Source organism: Anolis sagrei, chromosome 6 (genome assembly GCF_037176765.1).
Source record: "Anolis sagrei isolate rAnoSag1 chromosome 6, rAnoSag1.mat, whole genome shotgun sequence".
Classification (NCBI taxonomy): domain Eukaryota; kingdom Metazoa; phylum Chordata; class Lepidosauria; order Squamata; family Dactyloidae; genus Anolis; species Anolis sagrei.
In genome coordinates, this window is record NC_090026.1 from 88,027,252 (window position 1) to 88,050,170 (window position 22,919).

At 35.1% G+C, this 22,919-nt stretch overlaps 1 protein-coding gene across 12 annotated transcripts in view; it reads left to right on the plus strand.

Moving 5' to 3' along the window:
- SATB1 (SATB homeobox 1) overlaps nt 1–22,177 on the plus strand; it is a 126,323-nt gene extending 104,146 nt beyond the window's left edge. For 9 of the 12 annotated variants that reach the window (XM_060781969.2, XM_060781958.2, XM_060781957.2 and 6 more), the window contains 3 exons: nt 15,480–15,683; nt 16,197–16,292; nt 20,461–22,177. In XM_060781969.2, coding sequence (XP_060637952.2) covers nt 15,480–15,683; nt 16,197–16,292; nt 20,461–20,955 — 795 coding nt within the window. In that variant the 3' untranslated portion in view covers nt 20,956–22,177. The remainder of the gene's footprint in view (nt 1–15,479; nt 15,684–16,196; nt 16,293–20,460) is intronic. The other 3 variants (XM_060781961.2, XM_067470232.1, XM_060781960.2) reach the window with 2 other exon arrangements.
- Nucleotides 22,178–22,919: the final 742 nt, after the last annotated feature.

Sequence of the window (22,919 nt, forward strand, 5' to 3'; positions counted from 1 at the left end):
GTGGTGTACTGTTTTGAATGTTGGACTAGAGCTCTGGACTCCAGGGTTCAAATTGCAGCTCAGTCATGGATGGCCTTGGGCAAATCACATTCTCTTGCCTCAAAATAAGGTGAAGGCAAACCTGAACAAATCTTGCTAAGAAAACACTGCGATGGGTTCATCTTAAGGTCACCATACATTGAAAATGATTTGAAAACACATAACATTGCCAGTCCAAAGAAACTGGCATAAAGCAGGGGTTTTTCAAACTCTGCTCCTCCAGGAGTTTTGGACTTCAGCTCCCACAATTCCTAACAGCTGGTAAACTGGCTGGGAGTTCTGGGAGCTGAAGTCTAAAACACCTCGAGGAGCAGAGTTTGAGAAACACTGGTATAAAAGGTTCCTATCTATGTCAGAAGTGCATTTAAAATTATTCCTAATTGGTGACAGAGGTCCTACCATTTGATTGCATAGAATGTGACTGCTGAGTTTTATCACCATTCTTCTGACACTGCCAGAAGATGTAAATTAGCTGACATAAATAGTAAAGTCCTATACCTGTCAGCACCTACTTAAAGCTAGTTATTCGGTGTTCCTGAGCACTTACTTCTTAAGTTGCATTTGACTTTGTAGGTAGAGGAATTGTTAGCAGTTCATTGTGTTCTATTGGAAGTAGCTGGGAAGAAGGAACTTTACTGGGCATAACTAGTATTAATGGTTCACTGAGGTCAGATACAAATACATCTTAAAAATATGGTCAATTTTTATAATCAGTTGTACATTCGGGCCATTGCTGCCTGGAAATTCAGGCAACTGTTTAGTGGATATTCAAATTCTGTAGTAATTAGGCAAGCAATAATTAATGAGCATGAAGGAAGAGATAACCATAGGGCAGCTAGTAATTTCCTTTCCTTGAAATATATTGGTAAATATCAGAACTATCAGAAGCAGCTTACATGGAACACTGAGAATCTGTTTTCTGCACAGAGTCAGTAGGAAGCCTCTATAGTTGACAGAACTGTTTGACCACAAGCCCTGCCCACTCACTTGCACATACCCAAATATGTTTTCAGTGTGTTCATGCTGTTAGGCAACCAAACCAAAATAATTAGCCATGCTGGCTTCTTGCCATAAACTATGTTTAATGCAAACAACAGCACCCAAAATTTGGGTGTTTTGAATGATGTTCACTGAAAATGGAAGGGAAAGCTTGCATTCTCATTTACACAAGAGAAAGATAGGAGAGAAAAATTCACAGAATGATCTCTTAGCCAGTCCTTGGCTTTGGAGTCCAACATACTATGTTACATTAATCTAAAAGAGAAATCTACTCCTTCCTGAGATCAGTCCTCCTATAACAAAACCAGGAGTTTAGCAGTCTGCACGAAACAGGTAATCATGCTGGTTTTCTGGCATAAGTTCCAGTTATGCAAAGGAGACTGGAGAGAATCATATAATGCCTTCATTTTATAAGATTTTTTTAACCAGATTTTTTTTCAGCACTTGTGATTCTTTCTTCTTTCTCCCCATGTTACCTAAATTCTGTACAGGATTACTTATCAGAAATAATAGTAATGTAAACTGTGTTTTATTCATAAAGAACTTCTTGCATTTTGTATTTGGGCAAGTTTAAAAAGCAGTTTGGAGGGGTTATGTGGAGAGAGTGCTTTAAAAAATCCATAAAACCCAGTGCCCACTGCATATTAACACAAACCATATCCACATAAGTTTTTGTGTAATTTAAACGGAATTTTTGTGTAATTCAAAAGTCACTGATGTTTTCTGCCAATTTTTGCTGTAACATACATACTAAGAATGCTCAGATCTCTCACAATAAAATCAATAGTTTGCAGGAAACTCTTGAGTATTATCTCTTTAGAAGTTGCTGAAATATTGTCAGCACACAGTGACTCCACTTTTTTAATATTCTGTTCCATGATCAAATGTTAGCAATTAACTTTCTATAAACATAAAATATATATGATAAAGATAGACCATTACTAATCAGACCCTTCAAATCTAACAGAAAAAGGAGATGCATATTTTCAACCATCTTCTGTAAAACCCAGTAACCCATTTTACGACCAATATTATAAATTCTAATTTACCATTCCAAGCCTGATTTTATTAACGAAACTGGCAGGTGTTTCTTCTTATTTTGATTTTAAGTACCTTTTGGCCAAGATATTTTCTGCAGGTAGTTGTAGATTGTATTATGATGGTATTAGAAAGAACAGACTTAGAAAGAGGAAAGGAAAAAATAAATGATTTCTTATATATATATTTAAAACTCATTGTTAACCTTTTTGTCTTTTTTACATGCGAATATAATTTGCACAAGAATGCCTATTATATTTTTGATTAGGGGCTTGTGTCTGTCACTACTCTACTGAAGTCAAGAAATTACAAGAGAACCATAGTTGAGAGGAGAAAAATGAAAGGTAAAAGAGCATGAGATAAGAAAATAAGGTTAGTGGTAACATTTAAAAGAGTATTTTGTAGTGCAGCACAATGTGAACAATACCTAGCCAAATTCCCATATTAAGGAGAGAGCAAAGAATTTAATACATAGATTATGGAGAGAGCAAAGAATTTAATATACGTATTTATTTTGTCATAAAATTAAAGAGTTGGAAGAGACTACAAGGGCTATCCAGTCAAAATTCATGTATTCCTGTAACCATAAAGGATGGGTATTTGTGTGAAACTGAGTAATTTCAACTGAAAAAGTGCTTCATTATGAAACAACCTGAAGAGTTCATATTGTAGTTTTAGCTTCAGCTCTATCTGTACTTTTATCATTTTAAAAAGAATATTAATTTAGAATGTAGTGAAACACTTGGTTTTGCTTTATATCAACCTCTCCGTGTACAATACTAAAAATGTACTTTGTATTCTCCTATGGCATTTGGAGCAACAAAGAAAAAAGGGGCCTTCCATGTTACTTGTGACAAGTTTTTCACATCAAAGGCAGGGTGCAGTAGCAGCTTATAATGGCAAGACAATGTGACTGGTTAATGGATTAAATATGATACTTCAGGAAACAAAAACATCAATTTCTTCATCCTTCAGTAGCTGGGAAAAATAAAATCCTTATCTTTGAAGTTTGCTTCTTTTTCTGACAATTCATGTAAGTTTCTTTATATTAATTCCCATCTGTTCCTGCTGACAGCTATGAATTTGTTTATTTAAATCACAGCTTATCATCTCTAGCCTTCTTCTCTGATGGTCTTCTGACACATGATAAACAGTGTTTGATAAACACAATGTCCACAATGATGGGATACCACAATTATGATTTAGAACAGCTCAAGGCTTGTGTATACACTTAAACTGGGAGCAAGCTCCATTGAACACAGTTTTTATTTGGGAGGGGGGGGGGGCACAAGCAGAGAATCTGCAACCAGTATAGACAAAGAGATTTTCTTTTAGTATTGCTTTTTCTTGTGTTTAAAATAAACATTCTAATAATCAAATCATTTTGACCCCTGTATGTAAATTGTAACTTGTGCATCACCAGATGCTTGCTCATATAAGTATTTGGCTAAATGAAGTCAGTTACTGTTTCATTGCTTTAAAATACGTTTTAAAACATTTGTAGGAATGTGTCTAAATCTTCTGAAATGCAAAGCATTTGAGTAGGAATATGCCATGTTAAAGCAGTCCTTTGTGTGGGTGACCTTTGCACTTTAGTTTTATGCAATCTTAGCAGTCATGCTAAAAGTGGCAAAAGTCTCACTGACTTCAACAGGATTCTATGGTGTAGCCGCTTTGTACAAGGCATAAATGTAAGAGGAAGCACAAAGCTTTTGTTTCATTGTTTGCATTAACAAACGGTGGTGATTCAAGAACCTGTAACTGGTGGCATGAAAAAAATCAAACAATACCAACTGCATGTTCTGAAAAAACAGCAAAGCGAATCCAAAGGGACTGCAAAAAAGTTTGCCCTCCCCTTAAAAAAACACGTTTCCTGACTAACCATGTCAATTGTGGACTTTCCCCCCTCTATTTCCCAGTAATTTTCTACCATATAAAGCCACCCTGGAAATCAAAGTGTCTTCCAGATCAGCGAGCTATTGAACAAAAGAAGCTGCCATCAATAGGGCAGACTGAATGCCCTTCATGAATGTGAGGAAATGCTGTGTGTGAGATCCAAATCTCACTATGTCTCAGACATCAGGTTTAGTGATTTATTACTTAAATGTCTAATGTGGAATAATCAGAAAGTTTGCAATTTTGAACAGGTAGCACTGAAACTGTTTGAGAAGCTGGGACACATTGTTGATAATAATTATTGATGTATTTAACACCATCAAGTTTTCATAGTTCATTGTCTGCATTTTTTTAGTTTAGGGATAGATACTCATAAGGAACTGGGGACCTATGGTATTTTCAATTCCTTCTGAACCCATGCAGATTTCATCACTATCATTTTCAGGAACTAGAAATCCCATCCTGGTTGGTCCTCTAAACTCTTGATTGTGCTTTCCCTCTGTATGAAGCAGACTCAGTGCTACAACACAAAAGTATAGTCTTAGTGTCTCTTGCTGGGCAAAAACTTCATTTGGAGGATGGCAAAACTGAGGGAGATTTAGATTCTTGAGACAACCCAGTGGAGCCAAATACTTGCAAGTTTCACAAATTCTATTCCTGCTCTCCTTGTCAGTTCTATAGTACAAATCAGCATGGGTATTCTCTATATCACAGAGGAAGAGGGAGTGGCCATCTTGTGATGAGTTCACGGCAGGGGAAAAAACTGAAATGGGAATTTACTTCATGACCACTGTACCACTGTACTATACACTTTTTAGATACATCCAGAAGTATTGCTGCAGTTGAAAAAATAACCCTAAGTATATAGACATTAGAAATATCTAGTCACCAAGGTTTTTGGTTTGTGTCCACGCGATCATTTTTACTCACTATGTGCATGTTTAAAAGTGTTTCCCCCACAAATCTCTGCTAAGGGGCAGTTTCAATTTTCTTTGCTTGACAAAGGCACAGAAAACACTGGGCTTTAAATCTGCAAGTTTCCTGATTTGTGCTGGTCTTGCAACATTTTTGTATATGTACGGTTGTAATCAGGAAAGAGCAAGCTGGAACAAATGCTGCAAATGTATGCAAATGAGAGAAAAAAGAGATTGCGAAATAAAATGGTATCTAATATAAGGGAATAGATAATTTAGGCAAACAATAGCTCAAATTTAGATAATTGGAATACAGCAAAAGATAAGAAAACTCATGCTTGACTCGTTTTTTAAAATCTTAGTAGGACTTTAGAAACCAAAGTTGGAATAAAGCTGATTATTAGCTTTCTTGAAATGTATTTCACATTTCTATTCTTTTTTAAAGATATTTGTCAGATCTGGTTTTGTGTCTTTTATTTTTGAATCTTCTCCTCAGCTTTGTTATTCTAAACACACTATGTAAAGCTGTTGGTAGGCCTACGGATTGTCTTCCCCATCTTTTACATATAGTGTTCTACCTATGAGCATATAAATTAGTAATGCAGCCTTTTATACAAATGAGATCACTCACTTAATAGGATAAAGTCAGAAACGAGCTTTATTTCTGTTTTTCATATTTTTTAAAGGATAGTACCATTGTTTCTTTCTCCTAATAGGATCTCGTACAACATAAATCTGTTTTCTACATAGTCTGTGTGCTACTCTATCACTATTTCTACTCCCTGCTTTGTTCTGTTTTTGCTGGCCATCTAGGCCTGATGTAAGACATTCATTTCTTTTTGGTTTGTATTTTAATGGACCAGTAAAGCCACCTGTTTCTGCATATTAATGTTTTGGGGCTATATCTGTAGAGCAGTAGCTATAGAAATAGATCTTGTATGCTGACTGAAGTAGCTTTGAAAATAACTACTATTACTGTGTCATGTAAAAAAAACATTGTGGGACAAAACGGGCTGAAACCCCCAGTATTCTTTTATTTCTGTGGTTGTATAGGGAAAGTGGGGGAATGGACGTTGGAGAATGAACTATGAAACTTAGGCAACAATTCTATGGAAAACTTCTGTGTACAGATCCAGGTATTTCCATCTCTGAATAAGAGCTTTCATAGAAGATAAAGTTTTTCAACCAATCAGACTAATTCAAGAGTCACCACAGTGGTTCTCAACTGTGGGTCCCCAAGTGTTTTGGCTTTCAACTCCCAGAAATTCCAGCCGGTTTACCAACTGTTAGGATTTCTGGCAGTTGACCAAAACATCTGGGGACCCACAGATTGAGAAACACTGAGTTATAACATGACTTCCTAGAAGTAGCAGGACAGCAATTATCAATATCACTTTTGGGTCTAATGCTGAAGGTTTCATGAAACTGGCAAGCCACTCACAGGATAAATTTATCAAAATTCTGATACAATTCAAGGCCACCTCACTGTTTAGGTATAACATGCCGTCTGCCAGTTGAAATCTATAACACTAGTTGCATTGAGACTGGGGACTCTTTTGCACAACACAGTTAGAATTTTGTGTTAGACTTTAACGGTCAACAGTCACCTTGAGCCCCAGACAGCTCTAGTTCCTCACTGTACTACAAGCCCCAGGATTCTATAGTCTGCTATTATGGCAGTTAAAGTGGAATCATAGCATATAAAAATGTAGAAATAAAGTTTTCTACATAAATAAAATTATACACATTACCACATGGAAGTTTAACACTGAAGCTCATTGTCAGCAGTGGAGGAGCAATCCAGTCTTATAAGAGTGGAGTTAATGAAACTTCATAGATAGTTCTCTACCATAAGAGTATAGAACCTGTCCATCACCATAATAGAATGTAGCCTGTTTTCAGGAGTTGCCAGGATCTTCTAGCTGCTTTCTACACTGCGTGAAATTCAACAGCTTTTTAGCCAATAAGGAAAATATTTTACCTAAAAATTCTTATCAGATTAATGTTTAATTAATGAAATAAATGGCAGAAATAACTCCCAGCACACCCCCCCCCCCCCCCGCCCAAATATGTTTAAAGGGTTTTATATGCAGCACTCAGTCTCCATGCAGTTGCCCATATGTAGGTGAAAACTTAAAGCCAATACTTTTAATTAGGCCCAGAAATATACTGGAATTTAGTGATGCAGCGAAAGCACTAGTATAATACAATTGAATAATTAGTAATTACATTAAGTGGGAATTGGCTCACAAAAACGAAAAAGTTGCCACCTTTGGCTCCCTGCTTGACAATTAAGTTTATATGATCTGTTTTTTAAAAAGTTATTAATCAATTTTTTTGTATATTGTAAATGCTCAGAAATAAAGCATGTATACAATAGTAGTTTAAAGAACTAAAATAAGTCTAAACAAATAAAAGGAAATATTTATAACACAAATTCTTATCCTAGAATATAGAAATCATCTGTATAGATATCTCCCTTTGTATTTCAGAAACAGATTTGATTTTTATATGTTTATTTAGTGGTGATTTAGAAAAATAATTGACTTGCATTTCTGTAAACTGAGTAGACTATGGTATTGAAGAAAAAGTTAGGGTTTTTACGTCTTGTGTCCTACAAAAAGAAAAAAAAGCAAGACGTTTCTAAACCCTATCCGTTTGCTTTTCTGGGAAATGGGTGTTTTTATTATTGGCCATACCTACCATGGCACACTTTTTTTAAAAAATGGGCACGTCCTCTTTTTGACAAGCATTTTGTAGTCAAAAACAATGAGACATAGTTTCCCAAAAGGTACACTAATATTATGTTCTTGTTAATATGTCTAATAATAATGCAGTCTCTAATAGAACAAGAGTATTATGAATATAAGGCATTTTTATGGTTGTGTCTGACCTCCAGGATTTGATATTGTGAATGTTATCCTGAAATACTGTTTAGTAAAACCTTGAGACTTTTTTTTTTGGCTTGTTGTGATTTTAGCACAGGTGACATACAAGCTTTGCTTCTTTCTTTGAGCAAAACAGTGCCGGTTTATGTTGCAATAATAGAAGAACACATGCTTAAGTTCCTTTCTCTCTAACCAAATGGATCCTTGCTCCTAGGGCATTTTCATCATGAGACCTAATAAAAGGGAGTAACATAGAGCAGCGGCTGTTCTGGAAAATAGATGTGGCCACTTCCAACACAGCAGCTATGTCAGTAGTGATTCCTTCAAAAGAAGTGTAACTTAACTAGACCAGCTCTAGGGAAAGCAGCAACCACTTTGTTTGAGTCAAGAGCTATGGTGGATGCCCCCAATTTCAGGTTTATAGACCCAGCCATCACTGCTCTCACCTCAAGGAGAAATATTGTTATAGGTTTCCCTGGAGAGTGGTACAGCTACTTTCCTTGGAATTGCCTTCGTGGAATCACATCTGGAGACATAACACAGTAAACTCTGCAACTCAGATTCAGAGGTCTGCCCTGCAGGCTAGTCCTTCTGGATCTTGCACAGCATACATAGCTTTCTCTGCAAAAGCAAAAAAACAAAAACAAAAAAAAAACATAAATTTCTTCCTTTGTGCAAATGAACCTTTCACAGGAAAGTCAAGTCTCAGATTTTGAAAAACAATCAAAATATGCAAAAATGTAGACTTTCATTCACTGGAGAGAAAATATGAAAATATTTGTTCTTTCTACCTAAAGCTGCTGGGAGAGATCATCTGGAGTTTTGGAGTTTTGTATCATCTATACACGGATGATGCCCAACTCTACTACTCCTTTTCACCTGATGCCAAGGAAGAAGTCCTGCCCTTGAACCGTTGTCTGAAGACAGTGATGGAGTGACTGGATGAGGGTGAACTAGTTGAAACTCAGTTCAGACAATATGGAGGTACTACTGGTGTCTGGGAAGACGGACCTGGGAACAGTATTCCAACCTGAGCTGGACAAAGTTACACTCCCCCTGAAACCTCAGGTGTGCAGTCTAGGGGTCATCCTAGATTCCACTTTAAACCTGGAGGCCCAGGTGGCGGCAGTGACTAGGTTAGCCTTTGCACAGTTAAAGCTTGTGTGCCCACTGTGTCTCTTCTTGGAGACATCAGACCTGGCCACAGTGGTACCTACATTGGTTACATTCAGATCGGACTATTTCAAGATAAGCATGTTTATACCTCAAATCTTACTGATTCTAGGCTATATATTTTGGAATTTCTCAAATACGATTCTGAAAAAAAAAACACCAAAAAAATGGACAGAATTGGAAAATACAGTTAAATATTAAAGGAAATGTGTTCATAATATTATTTAGCATGTAATATTTCATTCTGTTTTCAATATGCCTCTAGCAGTAGAGATTGTTTCAAGAACCTTGCAACATGTAAAGGGGTTAATATGTTAGATTAGGAGAAAAAAAATCAAGACAAACATTTTTATAGCTGCACATGAGGGGGTAGTTCTGATTAAATTACATTATTATTTGAATGGGATAGAAGATAGAGTGCCCTCAACTTTAATGCCTTTAATCAAATAATGACCTTCTGGAAATAGTTAATTTTAAGCATTTGGAAAGATCAATACCACTTTGCCACCAAAAAATGGTCCAGATGATGTGAAATTTGATGTATTTAAAGTACCATTTTACCCTTTTAACCTAGTAAATAATTTAAAATGCTTTCAGTAATCTTTTGCCACCATTATGTATCTCATTGTTCAAAGTATTATGACTTTCTCTCCCCAGCCACTAAAAAAAAAGCAACCTTCTTGCATTACAAAGAGCTTGCAGGTTGAAGTCTAAGGTAGTATGTCGTATGTGCTTCAAGTTTCCCAAAGTACATGGTTTCACTTTCCATATTGTATATTAGTGCAGTAATCCCAAAGGCACACAAAGGAATTCTTGTTTTTGTTTCAGGAAAATTTTCTATATCTTGCCTGTTTTCTTCTTGTTGTGTTAAAGGTGAAGAATTAGATGGCTTAGCTTGTTTTAGACGTCCGTTTTATCCAGTTTGTAAAACACTGGTATGAAATTATATTTGAGTGCCTTCAGCTTTGTAAATGGGAAAAATTACCCTCTATTAGCATGTTTGTGGGCAGATTAAAAACTGTCTTCATTAGCATAAGGAACACTTACTGGTTCTTTATAAAACTAGAAAATTATTTGCTGAATGATAAATTGCTAGCTTTACAGTTAGTTGTTGTTGACAATGAGCTCATTCAAAATGCGTGCTGCAGTTTAGTCTACAAGAAGACTGAATTCTTTTTTTACTCAGAACTACTGTTTAATGGATTATGTACTTAAACCCTGTTCATACTGCATATGAAATGTAATTCATGCTTTTCACTAAAACGTTTGTATCAAATATCTCCTTATTTAGACCGTTTCCTTTAATGCTGCGTATTTGTATGCACCACCCCAGAGATTGTAACAAAATACTCCTGAATCTAATTTGGGAAAGGGAAAAGCCCTCCAAATGTTGAGATTAGGAACTATGAATTAGTTTTTAGCTCTTTGAATAAGAAATGTCAATTCATTGTGGCTTCTTAAAGGGATTGTTGGGGGGGGGGGGGGGAGGACTGTAAACCAAAGGAAATAAATATGCCCCTCTTGCCTATATGCACTTTTTATAACTAAGCATTTTAGATATGTACATTTAGCAGTGACTAGTTCCATCCAAAAATGTTGAAGATATAAATTCAAATAATTGTCGGATATATAGACATAATCCCATCCCAGCATTTAGATTCCCTTTACTAAATAAACTAAAATTCCCTCCCCCTTTAACATCACTCTGTTCAATACATTGCAATAAAAATCCTAAACTCTTCATTCTTATTTGACCTGGATCTTTTGATCCTACTCATTTGACATTTTACATTTTCAAAAGATAAATAGAAACAAATAGGTGATGCTTTTGGAAACCCCTGAGAATGGTGTTCAAATTACTTAAGGCTTTTTGAGCCTGCATTTTAAAGGTATTCTAAAGCAATGCAAAGATGACACACAAATTTCACTTTTTTAGAAATTGTCACAGAGATTAATTATAATATCCAAAGCACTTGATTTTTGTATCCAGTGAACGTTTTGGCAGTTGCATTTCTCTCATTTTAAAGAGGTATCTTCTGTCTCTTTTTCCTAAGAGAAACTGAGTCCAAGAAAATTTGCTAAACTGCCTTTTTTCATTGTTTTCTTGCTTACTGTAGCAAGACTTTTGCATATGTCATTCTGCTCCTATAAAGTGCATGGTGATATTTCCTTTGTGGCAGATGGATTTAAAATCTTGACTTCTCAATAAATGTAGGTTTACAATACATAACTTTACAGGATTTGTGTTGTATATAACAGGTTTGAACATACTATCTTAGAATTCATCTGCATGGCATTTTCAGCTTATCCCAGGGCCCACGCCAGTATCTTTAAGTAATAGGGAGAGAGTATAGTGATTGATAGCAGCTAAAGGCGTGATTTTGAATAGAAACAAAGGGTTTCGAACAGAAGGTGTAAAATTAAACTTTATCAGTTTGAAAAGTAGTAACATCCTGAAAGTTCATCTGCATATTTACATGAGACTAATGTTTAAATTTGCCATTGTCTTCTTTATATGCAGCGCAATGGTGCCTGGTAAAGTTGCTGCGCAAACATATAGTTTATTCCTACTGTCATTTGTACTTTTCTCCAAGTATGTAATGGGACTAAAAGTGGACTTTCACACATGGTATTGCAAGATGTAGAACATGTGTAATTCCTGTTAATGAAGCACTCTGCTCTTTACAAATTATTATTTCTTTAACGTAAGAAGAGATATGTTTCAATTTCTGTACTTGGTTAAGCTAGTCATATGTTAATTAGCAATATACTTTCCTTTGCATAACTCAACAGTTTTCAGCACTGATTTCATTGAAATGAAATACAATAATAAAATGAAGCATACCAACTTTTTCTAGTGTTAAAAATTCTAGCTTATATTTTCTTTTTTCTTTTTTGCCGCATATGACATTCAAACCAGTTGGTATTTTTTTACTAAATACACAAAGGTTGGCTTGGGAATTCTATAGAAAATTATATCAGTTTCCCTTTTATAATATTTTGCATTTGGAGTGAAGATGAGGTGTGCAGAAACATGTAAATTAGCATACTGGTTTTGTCCTGTCAATTACTTTAGTTGTTGTTGTTTGTAATCAAATGATGAGTTTTTATTTTAAAATTAAACTATGCCATATTACAGTATAAGTATATAGTCAATATGAATAAAATTTCAGATAATATAAATATTTCTTTAAAGTATAAGCAAATGAAGGAAATGCTTAAAATAAAACAAGAAGTTAATTTTAGAGGTAGGGTTTAACAAACAAACAAATAGAAAACCATCTGATTACAATTTAAAAAAAATATTGGAGAACTCTTGAAAGGCCAACCAAGTAGTATTTAGTCTTGTAATTCATCATGACGGGGTGGTGGTGGTGAGGAATTAAAAGTATTATTTTAGGGGCAAGGTTAATAGCAAACTACTGGAAATGTTTTATTAGTCATGGCTAATTAATAAGGATATGTCTGCACTGAGAACACAGAAGTGACAAGAGCAAAATACTTGCTAAATGAGTTGTGGCTTCTTTTTTTTCCGGAATTACTTGTTAAACTACTTGCAGGCTGTGGGAGGTGCATGGATACCTTCCCATACATATCCTAGTCAGCCCTCACCCCATGAGTCATGTAAGTTATTAATGTTCTGGCATCCAAGTAACATGCATGGTTCAGAGAGAGGAATTAGATGCAGATACAAGATATTTGTATGGAATAGCTCTTTTAATTCTAACGAAGAATGCTGACTTTATGGTAAATAGGACTGAATATTTGATGCCAGAAAAGGAGTAAAAACTAGTTACACTACCTGTCTTCTGCATTCACTGAAATGAAACAATGTTTTAAAATATCTCGGCAAACTGTATTAATACTCCCACATGCATATTAATTTCTCAGCATCGGTTATTTCACAGGGCTAAGCAGTAATGTCATCCTATGCCTGGCAGGGATTCTCCTCTCCGATCAGCAACACTCTGCCTTTGCAGACAGCATGCCAACTAAAAGGGTTGTAGCCTAATTTTTATCTATCTGTGTACAGACTAAATTATGGCATAAAAAAACAAGTAAACTTCAGAAACAAAGACTTTTGTAGGTGAACTGGAGTCTGGACCTTTGTCTGAACTAATTTATTTCTTGCCCCCGTCCCCCAATCTAAGCAAGTCATGTTTTAGACATCAAATGGTGGCAACTAAAGGACCTGTCAAATGGCCAATTATGACACTCTTCTTTGGTCGTCTTTCCAGTCAGATATTTTTAAGGAATTTAGATAGCAGAATGTGTGACTGTGCGTCGATGGCAAAAAAGGATTGGACTTGTTTCAGTCCTATTAGTTTCAGTGGGAGTTTATGCATGCTTAATGTTAATTAAATTGTGGAATACATTCTAGTCTTTCCACAGAAATAATAAAATGATTTAATCAGAATGTTTGTCTAAAGCAATATTGTTATGATTTGCTTGATGTCAAATAAAAAATATTTCAGAATAGACATTTTGATAACACATTTTGATAACCTGTCAGGTTAAAAAAATAAAATTCAGTTGCTAGAAAGGTAGTGAGAGCTAGATGATTTACCAATATCATGATTTCCACTGGTAATAATAATAATAATAATAATAATAATAATACTTTATTTATACCCCGCCACCATCTCACCAAGGAACTTGGAGCGGTTTACATGAGGCCAAGCCCAACAACAACACATCAAAAACAACAAGGAATAAGCAAAATAAACAATGCAATTAATATTACTCACACATAGACAATAACACACAAGGATTTAAAAACCTATGGCCTGGTCAGATGTATTAGTTAAAACTTTAAAACTTATCTATACAGTTACAGCTCAGTTTAAAGTGCAGTTGTCAACTGTTTGAGGACAGATTCCTTTTTGTGCCACATACATCCACAATAAATACCCTATGGACCCTAATATTAATTTAAGAGGCTCTTGTCTGAGTTTTCATTCAGAAAGCTTGCTTATTTATTTATATGAAGATTTATATGACACCCATCCAGTGCCAGAGACAACCTTTTTGGTGATGGCTCCTCACTTACTGGACCCCACCTTTTTATTTAAACATATTCTCTAAATCTTTTTTTTAATTTAAAATATTCTGTCAATTCTTTCACTGATGATATGATGCTTGGATGTCAATGTCTTATTTAGTAAACTGCAATATCTCAGTTGTGATTTAAAATAATAAAAACTTCCATCCACCCTTAATCCTTAAACAAATATTAAGGATCCTGGAGTTAAAATGCTGAAACTTAAAACTATATTAAAAATAAGTTCTTGTGGGTTTTTTCGGGCTATAGACCCATGTTCTAGAGGCATTTCTCCTGACGTTTCGCCTGCATCTATGGCAAGCATCCTCAGAGGTAGTCACCTCACTACCTCTGAGGATGCTTGCCATAGATGCAGGCGAAATGTCAGGAGAAATGCCTCTAGAACATGGCTCTATAGCCCGAAAAAACCCACAAGAACCTAGTGATTCCAGCCATGAAAGCCTTCGACAATATATTAAGAATAGTTAATTTTTAACAATTGTTTCTTTCCATGCGTTTAAATTGAATTAAACTCAAAGCTGATTTCCTTAGTCCTGTTTCTTTAAAACCAATAGTTTTTTTAAAAAGTCAAATAATGCCAAAGATATCATTTAAGATGGCTTGTAAACCGTTAAGGGGGGGAAAATCTGTGCATCTATTTTAGAAGCAAATTAGCATTTGCTACAGTTCTCCTGGGACAATCTTTTGGCATAATTTCAAGCCTGCTTTTCCATAGAACATGCCTGGGTTAGAGCAGGTGCTTTTATAGATAGTACGCTTGTGCTCCAAAGAATGTGGTCTTGTTCATATTGTACTTAAAACCAGAAGTTTGGACTTTCAAGTTTCAGAGGTCCTGAACTCGGGTAAAGGTTTATCAGCAGGGTTTGGGTTTGCCTATAGAGCCACGTGGTCACATACAAAGTAAAAGGAAACCCTGTTTAGTAATGTCTCTTCAGAAAGGCATTCTGAAATGTCTGTTATCATATGATTTACGTCAGCCAGCTTCATAGTCAAGATAGATACTGGAAATATTCTCTTATTCTAATTTAAAAAATTATACCAGGAATCCTTTTTTCAAATAATACGAAATAACACCAGATATATATGTATGAGTACGTTCTTTGTATGCACTGAGATGGATATAGGTTTACACAAAAAGAAATCAGCAGCACAGAAATAAGATTTTCATTTTTAAAAATTGAATGTTTTCTTGTATGCTTGAAATGTGTGATATGCTCCTGATTTTCTTGTTTTCTGGTTCTATCTATCTATATCTACGTATATCCATATAAGTTATTGGCTCTAGGATGGTCTTACAAAAGTTGGCAGTGGTACTTTGATAGTTTAATAGAACAACAGGACTATATATATAGTTTGCTTTTATAAATAAGCTATGCCCATTTTTATCCTATTGGTTTCCAATGAAAGTTTTCCCCTCAGCATATTTTTATATTAAGGTGAATTTAATATTTTCCATTATATTGTCTTAAGGGATGGCTCTGTGAACTCTTGCGCTGGAAAGAAGATCCTTCCCCTGAGAACAGGACCCTGTGGGAGAATCTGTCGATGATCCGGAGATTCCTCAGTCTTCCTCAACCCGAACGAGATGCCATTTATGAACAAGAAAGCAATGCAGTTCATCACCATGGTGATAGGCCTTCCCACATTATCCACGTTCCCACAGAACAGATTCAGGTTGGTTTACCTTGACCTATGGGAAGAAAGCTTAACCTGCAGGGAGGGAAGGAATAATAATTGCTCCCAGTTATACCATACCAAGGAGAAGTACCTTGGTATTAATAAGAATATTGCATTATGCAATGTTAGCTGAACTTCTTATACAATGCAGGAGAACTTCTCTATCAGCACCTCTCCATACTCAGTCTCCAATATTTTTTAATTCAAAAGAAGAAATTGGGTGGATACAGTGCTTACTGAATGTAGATTGTCTTTTCAGCCCTTGGGCTGTTGATGATAGTTATGCTTTAAAAATAACTGGTTTGCATGCATACTACTCACTTTTGGCTGCAATTTTTAATCATTCAGGATTTAGATATTTTAGGGGCATACATTTAAATTAAAACTCCAGCCGATGACCTGTGAAAATGGTTCGTTTAAGTGGAAAGAGACTGAACCCCCAATTCGTCATCTTTATAACTGCCACTTTAAAAGTTGGGATGACTCAATGTTTGTTTGTTTTTCCTTTAGAGCTCCTCTCCCACCAACCTTGGGAAAGGAGAGCATAGAGGCGCTTTCTTACCTGGCCTGCTGACTACTGGACCTTGGCTGGGTGCTGCTCCCCAGGTGAGCTGGCACAAGATTATTACATCAGTGAAGCTTGGAGGAGTTTCAGGAATTGCCTCCTTCCATATAAATACAGAGCAAGACCCATTGCCTCTCTAGGAATGGAGCACACTTAATTTTATTATATTGTATTATTATAACCTGCCTTAATAATGTATTCAAAAGGCAAAGTCCACATCTTAAAAATTGCAATCATAATGCTTGTGGATTTTTCACTATATCGTTGAAGATCTGGGTTCAGCCATCTTCTTTCTTCTACAAGGGTGGGCCTAAAGTCACAAAGCCATCTGAAAAAGTTTTTTTAAAAAAAATATTTTACATATAATGTAATGTAGTATAGTATAAAGTGATTATAGTTTCAATATGTACTGTATAATCATGGGCCAAGTAAGAATGTCTTCCAGAGATATAGTCTTAGCAGTGGGTCTGTAAATGACGGTGAAGACATATTTTGGATCCACATGGTTTATCATATTGAGGACATAGATTTCCAGATGTGCCTTCCTCTTCACACATTTCATCATTTTGTCCTGTACTCACGCCTTTTCAAAATCCATAGCACTGTGGTAACAGCCAATCTATATAACGCTATGATATTGTAAATTAAAAACACAATATCGAAACCCATTTGTGACTTTTGGCCCACTTGTACAAGAACTGGCAGCCTTCCCTTCTTATTCATCAGGTTATTATTTGAGAAATATCCACACAGACAAAAGCAATATGAGTTAGTCAGGGATCCACAGCCACGAAACTGTGTGTGAAAGATAAAAATAAATTGTGAAATAGGATATTAGCTGCTTGAGATTTGAAAGCCCAAGGGAATGCTTATGTAAACACAAACATTATAATATTGTGCCACTTACTCAGGTCAGTTTGCTCTGACGCTACAAAGTGTTTTGGATACCTTGTTAGTAATCTTTGTATTTGCAACAGGACAACAGGAAGTGAGAGAAATCTGCTTCTAGGGAGGGAAATTCATTCCTGAAAGTGTTATCCTGGATAAGGGCATCTCCACTGAAGTTTTTTCACAAATCCTTGTTTCCACAACAAGCTCAATGTTTCAAAATCCAATTATCACAGGGATAGAAAGTGAGGTGAAATCTTCCGAACAGGAGCACAGAAAGCAAAACAAACACCACAGGGGTGTTAAGCCTTCCCTATGTTATCCAAAGGTGTGTGTGTGTATGAGAGAGACATGACTAGAATTATACTTCAACTTACATACAAATTCAACCTAATTAACAAACCTATAACTTGGGGACTGAATGAATCTCCTTGTGAGAGAAAAAGTGGGGTATAAATAATCATCAATGTAATCATCAGTATTAGTCATGGCATATTCCCAAATTTTGTGGCTGCACTCTCATTGTTTTTGTTGGTTTTTGAAGATCATTCACTTTTATACCACTACTACAGTGGTGTACAAATCTGTGAATTACCTTTTTTCTTTTTTACATATAATGGAATGGAATATATTGTAATTCCATTTCCTGTTTATACCATATATGATGCACTAGTATTCTAAATTAACAACATAACATAATAACCTTTGTGACTTTTGGCCCACCCTGTACAAAAACAGGCAGTCATCCCCTCTTATTCATAGTATTGTTATTTGAGAAATATCCACATAGACAAAATCAATATGAGAGTCAGGAGCCGAGAGCCCCCAAACTGTGTGTGAAAGATAAAAATAAATTGTGCAATAGTATTAGCTGCTTGAGATTGTGAAAGTCGAGGAACTTCTATTTGATTTAATCAGAGAAGATAGAGTAATGTGCTAGCTTGTACGTATTTGAAAAGGGCACGTCTTAATGGATTCACTAAAGAGAATGCTTCTGCAGACACAGACATTCTAATAGTGTGCCACTTACCTAATTCTAATATTGCACCACTTTCTCAGGTCAGTTTGCTCTGACATTACAAAGTGTTTTGGATACCTCGTTAGTAATGCTTGTATCTGCAATTCTGAGCACTATTTAGTAAAATGAAGTCCCATCATCAAAAGCAGTTTCTCAAGTCACTCCTGACACGACAAAAAAATTTCAAAAGCTAATAAACTAATAGTCTATCTTCATATATTCGGTATCAACCATGACATATTCCCTGATTTTGTTGCTGTAAAAAAAGAAAAGCATTGTGTTTTCGGTTTTGTTATTTTTGTTTTGGTTGATTTTTGGAGACCATTCACTTTTACACCACTACTGCAGTGGTATACAAATCTGTGAATTACTTTGCTTCTTCCCTTTGTCTTTTTTATTACACCCTACTTCACGAACCCTATCAGAGTAACTTCTATCCACCCTAACCCACAATAAAAAAATCTAAATACATTACATTTCAATGTGAGTGTGCCTTGAACAGGGAAAACTAAAGCAAATAAAGAAATAGCTGATTAATTTATCTTTAATTTATATGTATTCTTGTAATAAGGGGGAGATAAAATATTCTTGATTTTTTATTTATTAGCCCTATTGTCCCCATTCCATTGTCTCCATTTTCGCTTTCATGGAATATGGTATTTTTGAGATTATCAGTAGTAATCATGAGACCCACATACTATTCAATACAAGTTCACCAGTATATTATTGCTGAGACCTGACATTCTGAAGAATATAGATCACTTTCCCCAAATGGTCCCAGATAAAAGAATGTTTACAACATCAGAGAGGAAAGACATTCATTATTAGCAATTTTGGAATATTTCGTTTTCTTCATCACGTGGTATTATAATTCTGTTTTGTTTTTTGTTTTTTAAATTTTGCCCTCAATATGTATGTAATATTCAAAACCTAGTTGGTAAATACAAGTAAGCCTTCAACAGAAATGTTGTAGTATGAAGAAGTCCTATTAATTATTCCTGCCATCACCCATACCTTCCTTGAGAATACTCCATTCCATTCCTCTCCCTCATTTTTGGTTTATGATAAATTTTCATTTGTATTTTTTAAAGGATTTATTTTGGTAGTTCTTCAATGCTCAGATTTTTTCCAAGCATTATTGTCCATGAGTAGTACTGCTTTGGTTACCTGAGTTGAAGACATTCAGTGTATCAAATTCAAGATTTCTATGTACACTGATTACATGAAGCCTACAGATGGAGAAGTTTGGAAAAATAAATGCCCATTGATTATTTTACTGCCACCTCCTCCTCTGTTATTTTGTGTTTCTTGCTATTTTTCAGAGTAATGTTGGTTATACTCCATTTCTTCTACAGAAATATTAATAAGCATGCACATAGACTTTCAAAATTATGCTGTTTCAAATTATTTTATCTGAGCTATCTAGTAGTGGCCCACTAAGTGCATAATAAATAACATCAATTAATAAGAAATAATTATAGACTTGCTTTTTTCTTTCTATCTGATCTTCCCATCTCCTGCAAGTTTTGTAATTCTCCCATCTTCCAGTGATAATTCTTCCCAAGTTCATGTATTCAGTGGTAGTATAATAACATCATAGAGATACAGCATGATTTTTTCCCTCGTCACCATCGCTACACAGCTTCCCTTGTAACCCAAACATTTCTTACTTTAAAAAAGAGGAAAGGTCTCAATACACTCAAGTATTCAAATGTGTTCAAAAGTATTCAAATGTTGGAACTGGAAAAAGCTTGTTTTCTTTTCTCTTCTGTACTATTTCAGAATACACACATATATTGGATTAATTGTGACTCAGTCGGTTATTATTTGTAAAATGTATATACCCCACATTTCTTCTAATTTGAGATGGCATCAGTTGTAACACACACACTAATTTCAGTACCATCAACAGGAAAAAATTGTAGTTATATGTGTAAGTTGACACCCAGAATTCTAAGACATACCCCATTTTTAGAGATGTTTATAGTGGGGAGCGTGTTTCTTAAGAGTCAAAGAAATACAATATTGCCACATAAGGGAATGCTTAAAATTTGGCAAGTATCACAGGTACACTGGTCTTACATTAACCATGGTTAGAATTAAGGTGAGTAAAATGTAATGCTAATCATAGTCAACAATAAAGAAGAGGGAGTCTTTACACAAGAAGGAAGAAAGTGTGCACAATCTGTACTGAAACAATATGAGTAAATGTAGTTCTTTCAACTATTAACGTAATACATTTTGGTTTTATTGTTGGTTTTTGCCACAACAAAATGGTCCATGATGTCTTTCTTTTCTGCCAGCAGCAGCAGCAGCAGCAGCAACAGCAGCAGCAACAGCAACAACAACAATCACAGCCGCCACCAGGTCCCAGGTTACCTCCAAGGCAGCCGACAGTAGCATCACCAGCTGAATCGGAGGATGAAAATCGTCAGAAGGCCCGTCCAAGAACAAAAATTTCAGTGGAAGCCCTGGGTATTCTCCAGAGCTTTATACAAGACGTAGGCTTATACCCCGATGAAGAAGCAATCCAGACTCTTTCAGCTCAACTTGACCTACCCAAGTACACCATTATCAAGTTCTTTCAGAACCAACGATACTATGTCAAGCATCATGGAAAGCTGAAAGATAACTCAGGCTTGGAAGTGGATGTCGCAGAATATAAGGAAGAAGAGTTGCTCAAAGATTTGGAAGAGAATATCCAAGACAAATGTACGAACACACTTTTTTCAGTTAAATTGGAAGAAGAATTATCAGTAGAAGGGAACACTGACATTAATACTGAATTGAAAGACTAATTGAAAAAGTATTTATTCAATGGTGTCACTGCTATTTCCTAACAAAATGAAAATTCCATCCTGTGTTCTGTCAGCAACCTCTTTATTCATTGTTCGGCCAATGAATCTTCCAAAACTTGCACAAAAGTTGAGAAAATTAAAGGATAATACAGACTGCACTAGATAATTTACAAACTGCTTCAGAGCTACAGATGAAGCATTGAGGATTGTTTCATATTAATTTGTGTTCACTGGGTACACCGATAGGTATCCGATAAGCATGATTATCTGTGGGTTGTTTTTTTATTAATTATTATTATAGAGCTTTCAGACAAGCATTACTTCTGTGACTTATTGTTTGTTTCTGTTTCTTTTCCCAGTTATTACTGTTAACACTCCACACTTGATCTTTGAAAGCTCGCATTTATTTAAATAAGAGAAAAAAAGGAGAGTTTGTTACTCTTGCTCTATTGTATGTTACAAAAGAACTATAGACTGTGAGATGCAGTTTAAAGTTAACATATGCCAACAAATGCCTTGTATTATATGGCACTGCCGTAACTCAGATTTGTTTTCTTTTCAGAAATAAGAGGTCACTGTATCTTTTTCATTCTCATTGTTACATGAATTTTTTTAAAAAACAAAATGTGAAACACAGTTTATCCCCATTATTTATTTGTAGATCCCACGGCATCATGTTGTAATTAATTTTTAGAAGTTTCTGTTAAATGTAATATTGCTTCTCTTGTTATCATACTGATTTTTTTCTATTTATAAATGTATTTTGATGGGCAGTAAAACAAAGTGTCTTAAAAGTTTTAAATAGAGAAAATGTGCTTTACACAGTTGCCTATAAAAAGTGCTCTATGTTATCCAAGCAATTCATACTATAAGCTTCACTCTTATTGTTGTATGCAATTTTTACTATCATGCAAATAAGCTTAGGTAAATAAAACTAATAGATCACCTTAGAAACTTATGCAATTAATGTGAAAATAATTGATGTTTGCAATGTGTCTTCCTTTGGTTTACAATCAATTTTAAAGCTACAGCTGTATAAATTTTTCTGTATAAAGGTGTATTTCTTTTTTATGAGTTTATTGCTATGAAAACACCAGTTATTTTGTTACAGCTGGCTGTTTTTATAAGTGTATCACAATTTTCTTTATGCAGAAATGTTCTGACTAGGAGTGGTTATTGACTGTAACTACACAATTAAAATTGTTTGTATGGTATGATGTGACAGGATTTGTCTGCTTTTATGTGTGTTATGAAGAAGTCACACACCCCAAATGTATATTGCCCCTTTTATCTACCTCCTTAAGAAAGGGGTTTTCAGTAGATTTCCCTAGTAGTGCACATCCTTCCTTTTTTGAAAAGGACCCAAACTATGTATCTGACGACCAGATACGTCTGAAGAAAACCCAGCTTTTCTGTGAAAATCATAACCTGTCTCGTCTTGGTTTTAGAAGTTGCCTGCCCAACAGAGATAGCAGGATATTATTGAGTCAAAAGGCTATCAGGCAAAAACATATTTACAGTTCCTGGCAGTAATGCACTTATAATGGATGCAGCTGGTTTTGTTTTACAGTATTTGAATTTATGATAACACCATTCCTTATACTAATGCATATATATATATATATATATATATATATATATTCACAAAGTAAATAGAAAATACACAATTTCTTTTGGAGGATTATTTTTAATGAACATTAATAAGGCTGTTGATAAAGAAGTCATAATTATAGGGTTTTGATTTCACACAGACTACATGTCAAGGCTTGTACAAACTGAAGCAGATGAAGCAGAAGAAGATAATCGGTGTGTTGTCTAAAATACAATTTATTAACAACCTTGTTAATTCCGTTTAAATGTTGATATGAAAAGGAATTAACTTATAAATGCTATTGCTAAAATTATTCCTTGAAAAGGTGTGTTTTTGAAATATATTTTCAAATCAATTTAAGCAAGACTGCTAA